Source organism: Sesamum indicum, linkage group LG11 (genome assembly GCF_026168435.1).
Source record: "Sesamum indicum cultivar Baizhima isolate 11 linkage group LG11, ASM2616843v1, whole genome shotgun sequence".
Classification (NCBI taxonomy): Eukaryota; Viridiplantae; Streptophyta; class Magnoliopsida; order Lamiales; family Pedaliaceae; genus Sesamum; species Sesamum indicum.
Window position 1 is genome coordinate 1,397,497 of NC_142667.1, and position 10,768 is coordinate 1,408,264.

General features: G+C 36.2%; 1 protein-coding gene across 2 annotated transcripts; it reads left to right on the forward strand.

Moving 5' to 3' along the window:
* The first annotated feature begins 1,096 nt into the window (after positions 1–1,096).
* Positions 1,097–5,261, forward strand: LOC105173262 (bifunctional protein FolD 4, chloroplastic-like). Of its 2 annotated transcripts, XM_088875462.1 has the most exons (4): positions 1,097–1,211; positions 1,877–4,315; positions 4,406–4,556; positions 4,680–5,261. In XM_088875462.1, exons 2-4 carry the CDS (start codon positions 4,112–4,114, stop codon positions 4,787–4,789), a joined length of 465 nt encoding a protein of 154 aa, XP_088731588.1. In that variant the 5' UTR covers positions 1,097–1,211; positions 1,877–4,111; the 3' UTR covers positions 4,790–5,261. The 2 variants fall into 2 exon arrangements, 1 of the variants encoding a protein (XP_088731588.1); XR_016062818.1 differs by having other exon boundaries at positions 1,877–1,940; positions 2,820–4,797.
* The last annotated feature ends 5,507 nt before the right edge of the window (positions 5,262–10,768 follow it).

Below are 10,768 nucleotides of genomic sequence, written 5' to 3' on the forward strand. Positions count from 1 at the left end.
AACCTAAAGGTTCACACATAACTCCATGATAGAATTTTTGAAAATGATTAATTTTATTAATTATAAAGAAGAAGAAGCAAACTTGAACTTGTCTTCTTATGAAGAAGCAAAGTTGAACTTGTCCTCTTGAGAAAAGAAAACAAAATTGAACTTACCTTCTTGAGAAGAAATAAAGTTATATTTGTCCTCTTGAGAAGAGAAAAAGTTGGATTTGTCTTCTTTAGAAGAAAAAGTAAAGTTGAACTTGTCTTTTTTAAAATAAGAAGCAAAGTTGAACTTGTCCTCTTGAGAATAAGAAGATAAGCTGAACTTTTCTTTTCTTGAAAAGAAGCAAAGTTTTATTTGTCCTCTCGAGAAGAGGAAGCAAAGTCAAACTTGTCCTCTTGAGAAGAGGAAACAAAGTTGGACTTGCTTTCCTGAGAAGCGAAAGCAAAGTTGAACTTTTTCTCTTAAAGGAGAATTAAAATTGGATTTGTCTTTTTAGAAGAAGAAGCAAAATTGAACTTCTTTTCATAATATAACAAAATAATTTCATCCGTTTCCAAGAAGGAGAATCCAACTTGTTTCTTCTTTTGAAGAAGAGGAAGACAATTTGAACTTTGCCTCATTTTGAGATCTATAAATAAGGGGATTCACTGGTGAAAATAAAACATCCAAGTTGATGCTCTCTTGATCTTTCTCTGTTTCCTCTCTTGCACTTGTTCTCTTAAAAGAGAAACGATTTCTCGTCTTCTCCGTTAATCAATTATTGATCTATTATAATCTTTTAACGCCTACTAGTATAGGTGTGACGCTCGTTGAATTTTTCACATAATTGGGAGACTAATTGGTAATTTTTAAAAATTTAAATTTAATTAGTAAATAAATTATAGATTGAATTTGAGATATAATAAAACTTGAATGGATTAAATTGGAGTTCGTTATAATATTTGAAAGCAAATTATATTAATTAAGAAAATTAACAAGGACGTAATGGGTATTATGAAAAAAATTTAATTAAATAAATAAATAATAATAATAATATTATATATATATATATAATAATATAGATATATATATATAGAATGATGAGAGAAGAGAGAGTGGATGAGAGTGGCGGCCACCGCCCACCCACTTCTCTCTCATCTCTTTCTCAATTATAAGATATTATGCACAATCACATTCACACATTACAATACACATGTATACATACACACTTCGTAATATTTCAGGTATCAAAATTTTGATTTTAATTTATGTTAATTTGTATAGTTATATTATTTAATTACTCTGTTTATTAAATGTTGATTATATTGAGTGATGTACTATTTAATCGGAGTACTTTATGATTTTGACTATTTAAATTATTGTCGAATTAAATATCACATTTGATATAAAAATGATATAATTAGTTAATTAAAATATTAAAGTTGTTAGATTTAATTATTATTATACATAATTTACTCAATTCCATTGGAATGATTAATCAAATATTTAATTCTATATATTGTTGCTTCATTAAATTATATAGCAATGATAAATTGGTAGAAAATTCATAGAAATAATTCGAAAATTATATTTAAGAAATATTATGTTATTAAAGAAGGAAAATGAGGTTTCAATGGTAATATAATTTACGGATGGTATTAAAAACGATAGTTATAAATATATAAGAGGTTTGATTAAATGAATTCGTATGAATTAGTTGATAAATTAAATATACGTTTGAGAAGCTTAGAAAGTGTAGTTATCTAAAATAAAATGGAACAGAGGTCGAACTTCAATATAAATAGAATATCAAAAAATTGGTGGAAAATGTACGAACATTATATAATATTTTATTTAGAGTTTATAATATTCTAAATATATTGATTATACGTATAATATTCTATTATAGAACGTGACGACAAAGTAGAGGGTTGAGCAGTCCCTCGTGAAACCAAAGCATTTTGGGATTTAAGGTAAGTATAGCTAATTGAATTTATATATATAGCTATATATGTAGTATTGTATATATGGTTTCTTGGATGTGATCGTGAATATGGCTTTATATTTATACGTGGATTTCGTATATTGATTGTTTATATATAGTTGTGGATTATTTGTTAGATTACCATAATATCGGTGAAATTGTTACTATGTGTTATGTGATTGTAAAGTAGGGACATGCGAGATATGATTATGTGATGATCGTATAATTGATTGTTGTGTGAAATCAAATTGAGAGTTATTATTGAGGAAGTAATTATTATAAAGAATAGAATGATGATTGTGAATTGAAATAAAAGATGATGCTTACCTAGTTGGGAACACATTCAATGGTTTATGAAAATGCGATTGATGATGATGTGATATGAAAAATATATGAATTAAGCTAGGTACTATGGCGCGTAGGGTACCGGGATATTCTGGGTAGCGGGGAATATTCTATACTGTTAGCTACACACTGGAGTGGTGTGGGGATACCATGTTTGTTGTGATGTCCTGTACTGATATTGCTACATACTAGAGTAATAGAGTGTGGGGATATCACATACAACAGGTATCCTGTGTTGTATATGATATGACGTTGATGAGATGATGATGGCCGGCAAAACCATTGACCGATGTACCCCAATTAGAGTAAGTAGGCCCCTTAATTAATAAACAATAGCGTCAAATATTATACCGTGGGTTGATGTACAGTCATGGGCATGCATTATTCTTTATATCTGCTATTGCTATATAATGAATATTTGTTAACTGATGTGATTTCATTGTACGTGACTTGCAGTCTATGTGAATATATATTGAATGATTTTATTGAGTAGGCAACTCATTCCTTGCCACGTACTTTTCAGGGAATAGATCGCACTGACTAACCACACTGGACTTTGAGTTGTGCCGTCGTTCTTATTAGGTGGGTCAACCGTGACATCTGAAGCCAGAGTTTTTGGCTGTTTGGTTGTTAAATATTCTAGTCTCTTATCAGGTTTGTGTTTAGAATTGTGGTACTACTTTCCTTGAGGTTATGTACATGAGGATATCTAGTGAGGATAAATATAAACTTTTGGTGGTATCTATTATTTTTTGTGATATATATTATATTGACAAATTAGAATTTATTTTACAGGTTGAAAGGGAATTACTTATAGAATGAGTTCTAATTAAAGAAAGGATGAAATAGTGATAATTAGATGTAGCGAGTAGGGGGTGTTACAATAGGGTTGAAGGAGATTTCATCATAGGTGCTGTTTGACTATCTTTAGAGGGAAGACATGTGTGTTCCTACCGCGAACGATAGCTAAACATTGTATAACTTGCAGAGCAACTAGTAGCTATTTCAACCACTTGTTTGAAATGAGGTTCGTTCTTGAGAACATTTAATCACCTACATCAAACGGAGTGCACCAAAGATTGGTATCCTAAACAATTCAATTGATTCCTTTTTGCATGAGATCCGCGTTGTAGTAGCAAAGAGACAGGCGATTTGATCACTAATTACAATATTGTATTATAATTTAAGCTCTAATTTCCATTGCATTTACCATCTTGAGGTCTATACAAAACTAACACCTGGACTAGCGGTTATTCTTGTTGGGGAAAGGAAGGATTCTGCAGCTTACGTATCCAACAAGAAAAAGGCCTGTGAATTTGTAGGGATCAAGTCATATGAAGTGCATTTGGCTGAAGACTCCTCAAAGCAAGAAATGCTGAAGTATATCTTAGGCTTCAATAATGATCCTGCAGTTAACGGTATCCTTGTTCAGTTGCCTCTTCCTTCTGCAAGCCTCCAAATCTGAGTATCTGTTTCCTTGTGAATTTTCAACAGCTTGCTTGTCGGTGGATTAAAGAAGATACAGTACAGTTTGCTAGAGGATGAACGATATAAGGAATAATTGAAATGTTTAATGATAATGGAATGTTGATCTTTTGAGCAAGTCACTAATTGTTGTGCATGCATCTAAAAGGTAGCTTTTTCTGAGTATGTCATTAGGTAATGAACATATGAGAGTATTTGTAATTAATCATTGGGGAAATTCCAAAATTGTAAAGAGGTTACAACCATTATCTGTTTTTGTTACTTTCTCGTCGTGTTACATAATGGTTCTGATTGTCTCGAATAACTTTGCAGCATACGAACGCATCTTGAATGTTGTACAAAGATGTTCACGGATTCAACCCTTTAAATATTGGTTTTCTAGCCATGAGAGATGGAGAATCATTATTTGTTCCTTGTACACCCAAAGGATGTCTTGAGTTGTTGCATAGATATGGTGTTCCTATAAAGGGAAAGAGGGCTGTTGTTATTGGCAGGAGTAATATTGTTGGAATGCCTGTGGCTCTTCTTTTGCAAGTAATCCGGTTGATCGTAAACCTTGAAGTACAAATTCTTAGTTTGGTTAAATTTAACCTTAACCAACAAACATCTTGCTTGTTCTGGCAGAGGGCAGACGCCATAGTAAGTGTTGTCCACTCAAGAACCAAAAATCCCGAGGTAATCACTAGAGAAGAGGATATTTTAGTTGCAGCTGTAGGGCAGCCAAACATAGTCAGAGGTAGCTTTGTCATTGATGTTGGAATAAATCGAATTGGAGGTATGAATTTCCCTTTTCAACTTAGTGCTACAGCAGTACATGCTCCTTGGAGCTATCTTGACTTTCTCAAACTTTTCATATCTATTTGAATTTTTAAAAGAGTTTTAACTCTTGGATGTGAAGAGGATGCTAAAAGCCCTTGTGGCTATTGGCTTATTGGAGATGTTTGTTATGAGGAGGCAGGCTCAATAGCTTCAGCTATCACCCCTGTGCCTGGGAGAGTTGGCCCATGACCATAGTGCGCATTTGCGAGTAGAAATGCGACTTTGGCTGACAACCGCATGATCGAAATCATTAATCTGGATCGTCATAGCAAGGGCACGATTAAAATTGGGGAAGAATTGGGCGCCCCAGCTGCGAATGACGTGGTTCGGTTGGGATTAGAGCACAATCAAATTAGGGTTGGAAAGAGGGATTTCCATGCGGCCATCAATACCAAGAAGGGCTGACAGCGGGACACACGACGAAAGTTGGAAAAGTGTAGCTGGTGTTTATAGAACTGCTGTTTTTTAAGCTTTTAGCTGAAGAAGAAGAAACAACCAATCATGGATTAAGTGAAGAAGAAAGAGGCCACAATTTCTAATTTTAGTTGTACTTTTGGTTGAATTACTTTTTGTCAAAATTTCCTTCTGAATTTCATGTAAAAGGGGGGAAAAGGCTGAATCTGGATTATCACGAAATGAATTAGTTTGAAATTTTCCCTCATCTTTCTTCTCTTTTTCTTCTTCCCACCCCTATTTTGTTCTTTTTTTTGCATTTCACTCGTGGATGTCACAAACTGCCAAACAATTCTTGGACTTGTGGTAACAATGGTTCATGGAACAAGATTAAAAGAATTTCAAAAGAAAACTGAAATAATATTAATCGATGAAAAAGCAAGGAGACAAGCTAGTGAAGAATAAATGCATACTAGGTTGGACCACATCAATGAGGCACAAGAAAGGTTACAGGTTGCTGTGTTCATCAGGGAACACACAATAGTGACCGTGCAACAATAGGTCAAAAGTATTGTTGAGCAACTGCAGCACTACAACAGGAACAAGTCCATACTTGTTGAAGGGTTCACTATATCCATAGAGAGAGGCTCATCATCAAGAATCATTGCATTCCACTCACCTGGTAATGAAAACCCAGCTCAAACTAACCCAACAAGTTGCAATGCTATCCATAGAATGGAGTTTCCTCTCTTCACTAGAGAAGAAGCAAGAATCTAGGTGAGGAGATATACCAGATACTTTCATCCTAAAGATCAAAAGCTACCATTAGCCTCTATCCACATGGAAGGTAGGGCTGAGCTTTGGTATCAAGGATATGTAGAAAAAGGGGAGTGCCCTCCAGGATAGAGCCAACATTGGCTATATTAGAAAGATTTGAAGACTTAAACTATGAGAAAGTAGTTTCTGAGTTCGATATGCTGCATCAAGAAACTACTATGAATGCTTATTTGGAAAATTTTGAGGAGTTGGAAGCTCACATGCTTATTTTCAACAAAAATCTAGATGAAACCTTCTTCATGATGAAGTTTATAAGTAGGCTGAAGGAAGAGATTAAGGGGTATGTTTCCACTATGAAGCCAACCACATCGAACCAAGCTATTGTGATTGCTAGAAAGCAAGAAACCATGGTGAATATCATCCTAAAAAAAAAAACAACCAGCCCCAGAAAATCAGTCAGAACAAGGCCCCTTTTAAACCCTTAAACAAAAACCAACCTTACAAACCTGCATTCAAACCCTTATTCAGAAATTGGGATGAATACCCTTAGCTTAGAAGATTTCTCGTTGAAGTTAAAGCTAGAAAGGAAAAGAATCTCTGTTACAAATGTGATGAGCCTTATACACCTGGGCATAGGTGTAGACTTAGGCATGTCTATATGATGATGAGTGAGGAAGAGGCTAAGACCTATGAAGAGGAGGGAGAGCAATTGGAGAAACAACTGAAGAAGAAGATGCTACTATGTCTTTCCATGCTATGTAGTTGGACTTCTATCAATTGCAAGTTACTATCACTCAGTCAGGGAAGAAAGTAATCTTGAAGGCTCCAGTTCAAAATGAGATCTGAAAACCACTCTCAGCCTACTCCTTGGGCAAGCTGTTGAGAAGGGGAAGCTATGGAGTAAAAGGGAAGCTCTATACAATCAAAAGAGTTGTATCTCAAAATGAGAATGATCCCAATATGCTTGAACTGATACACCAGTTCAAGGATATATTCTAGGAGCCCAAAACATTACCTCTTGAGAGAGCAGTTGAACATAGCATTGAATTGTTTCCAGATGCCATTCCCAGAAAAGCAACACCCTTATAGATATGCATATGGGCAAAAGACTGAGATTGAAAAGATAGTGAAGGAGATGCTGGAAAGTGGGATCATTAGAACCACCCAAAGCTCTTTTGTTTCAGCTGTATGACTGGTCAAGAAAAAGGACGAAGGTTGGAGGTTGTGTGTTGACTACAGGTACTTAAACAAGCTCACTGTTAAACATAACTTCCCTATCCATGTTATTGATGAATTATTGAATGAGTTACATGGTGCAAAGAATTTTCAATAATTGATTTGAGGTCAAGATATTTTCAAATAAGAATGAAGAAGGAGGATATTCCAAAGACTAGTTTTATCATACACAATGGACACGAATTTCTGGTGATGCCCTTTGGTTTATGTAATGCACTATCCACATTTTAGGATTGATAAACCAAGTTTTTGAGCTCTATTTCCAGAAAATTTGTATTGGTTTTCTTTGATGATATCTTAGTATACAACAAGGAATGGGGTACACATATGCTACATTTGAAGAAAGTGTTGGAACTTTTGAGGAAACACCAATTCTATGCAAAGCAAAGTAAATGTTCATTTGCATCGTTGTAGGTGGACTATCTTGGCCATGTGATTTCTGTAAAGGGGGTAGCCACTGACCTTCAAAATGTGGAATATGTGAGGAATTGGCCAGTGCCTATCAATGTCAAGGCTTTGAGGGAATTCCTAGGCCTTACTGGTTACTACATGAAGTTTATTAAGGGCTATAGAGCTATTAGCAAGCCCCTAACTTCACTTCTTAAGAAGGATGCTTTCGTGTGGAACTCTGAGCTTGAATCAGCCTTTAATCACCTGAAGGAAGTCATGACTAATGCACCTGTTCTGGCTTTACCTGACTTTTCTCAACCTTTTGTGGTTGAAATTGATGCATGTGGGAAGGGGATAAAAGTTGTACTAATGCAAGGAGGCAGACCTATTGCCTACCTCAGCAAGGCTTTGGCAACTAAAAATCTCGGGCTGTGTACATATGAGAAGGAATTCTTAGCCTTCTGCTAGTTGTTACTAAGTCGAAACATTAATTACAAGGGAACTACTTCATTATAAGGACTGACCAAAAAAAGTTTGAAACACATTCTTGATCAAAAGGTTGATTCCATGTTGCAGCAGAAATGGGTGACCAAATTATTAGGCCTTAGTTATGAGGTTCAGTAGAAGAGGGGTAATGATAATAGCGCTGCAAATGCCCTCTCCAGAGTGGAGCATGAGAAGGAGGAGCCCCAAGCTAATGCCTTTACTACTCAAATTTCGTTGTGGGTACAAGAAGTGCAAACTAGCTATGAAACACCCTATTTTAGGCAGTTATCCAAGCCAAAGTCATTGATGCACTGTCTTATCATGATTACAGTTATGAATCAGGGGTGCTTAGAAAAGGAGGCAAAATATGTGTGGGGACCCTTGGAGGAATTAGGGAGAAAATCATCAAATCATTACATGACTCAGCACTTGGTAGACATTCTGGGATTAATGGGACTTACCAAAGGATCAAACCATTGTTTTACTGGCCAACATTGAAAGAAGATGTAACACTTGGGTAAAAGAGTGTGATGTTTGTCAGAGATCTAAACATGATAACAACCTAGATTACTGCAATCTTTACCTATTCCTGACCAAGCTTGGTCATGCATCTATATGGAATTTATCAAAGGATCACCTCTTTCTGAGAGCAAGGATTCAATCTTGGTAATTGTTGACAGATTGACAAAGTATTCTCATTTCATGCCTGTAAAACATCCTTATATTGCAACCTCTGTTGACAGAATATTCTTTGACAATATCTACAAGTTACATCATACATGGCCTCCAAGTGAGCATCGTTACTAATAGGGACAGGGTATTTACAAGTAAATTTTGGAATGAACTATTTACACTATTTGGTGTGTCTCTAGACATGTCCAGTATACCACCTCAAAGTGATGGCCAGACTGAAAGGGATAATTAGAGGACTACTTGAGGTGTATGTGCCACCAAAAGCTACAGAAGTGGGCACACTAGCTAACTCTTGTTGAGTTTTGGTTCAACACTAATTTCCACACTGGTCTTAAAACTACCCCATTCCAAGTCAATATGGATATCCTCCTCACCAGTTGTCCGTTGGACCTTATCTGCAGAATCATCGTAGTGATGTGGAGGAACTGAGGCAAGAAAAAGTTAAGATGATACAGCTATTAGAGGAAATTTTCATTAGGCACAGGAAAGGATGAAACTTTATGCTGATAGAAAGAGATCTGAAAGAGAATTTGAAGTAGGGGATGAGGTGTTTCTCAAGTTGCAACCATACAGACAGACAACTTGGGTCTTAGGAAGTAGCTCAAGCTTTCTGCTAAGTACTCTGAACCCTATAAGGTGTTGGAGAAGGTGGGGAAGGTTGCCTACAAGCTCGCATTACCCCCTGGAGCCAAGATTCATCCTCTTTTACATGTGTCCCTTTTGAAGAAGAAGATTGGATGAAAATATTTTCCCTTAGTGAATCTACCAGAATTCGAAGATGAGGTTTTTAAAGTGTACCCAGTTTCCATATTAGCTTGAAGGTTGATACCAAGGAACAATGTGGGTGTTCCTCAGGTACTAATCCAATGGTCACATGCATTCCTAGATCAAGCTACATAGGAAGATTACAAGGATATCACTGCCAAGTTCCCTGGGTTTGATCCTTAGGGACAAGGTTCAAAAAAAGGAGGAAAGTATGTCGCATTTGCTAGTAGAAATGCGATTTTGGCTAACAACCGCATGATCGAAGGCATTAATCTAGACCGTTAGGTCAAGGGCATGATAAAATTGGGCAATAATTGGGTGTCCCGGCTGCGAATGACGTCTTTTCGATGGGACTGGGGCACAATCAAATTAGGACTGAAAAGAGGGATTTCCATGCGGCCATCAATACCCAAGAAGGGCCAACAGCAGTACACGTGGTGAAAGCTGGAGAAGTGTAGTTGGTGTTTATCGAGCTGCTGTTTTCTAAGCTTTTAGCTAAAGAAGAAGACCCAACCAATCTGGATTTGAATGAAGAAGAAAGAGGCGACAATTTCTAATTTTAGTTGTACTTTTTGCTGAATTACTTTTTGTTAAAATTTCATGTAAAAGGGGACGAAGGCTGAATCTGGATTATCATGAAATGAATTAGTTTGAAATTTCCCTCATCTCTCCTCTGTTCTTCTTCTTCTCACCCCTGTTCTGTTCTTCTTTTTCTGCATTTTGCTCGTGGATGTTACACATAGCACTGCTTCTCTGTCACACTCTTGCTGCAGCTAAAAGAGCTAACAATTTCAAATGAAATCTCCCCTACCATTCTAGTTCCTATTCTAAATAACAATACCAAGTTTAGCTGGTTGAGCCTGAACAATTCTTCCTTCAAACATTCCCTGTTTCGTTGTTGAACAAGCATCTCTTGGGATACGGTGGAGGCTGGTGATGACCGGGGTAAATTATATAGAAACAGATCTGCGGTTTTAGCAGGTCCCATCAACTCAAGTCGTACTTTCAAGAGAGGACAGAATCATTCAACATTGCCCTGCATTTCTCCAGATTGAACTGCTTTAGCATTGTTCTACCTTACTTTTTTCGCACTAAGGTAAAGTTTTCTTGTTGATCAGTTGAGTTTTGTCTTGTTTGACCTAATGTTATCCGAATCGCAGTTTTTAATACCAAGAACCCTAGGCATCGTAAGCGTTATGATTACTAGTTGTGCGAGCCATTCGAGGATTGAGCTTGTTGAAATTTTGCGTCTCCATAGGTGTACATTCTTGTTTTACCTAAAATTGAAGCATTATTTTTTGTTTTATATCAAATTAATTCGCCAGGGAAACAGAAAACCTCAGAGTTTGTATGAATTAAGTAACAAGTTGTCCATTTATATACAGTACACACATGAGACTGCAAAGAGTTTCTGGACCAGCTAAACCT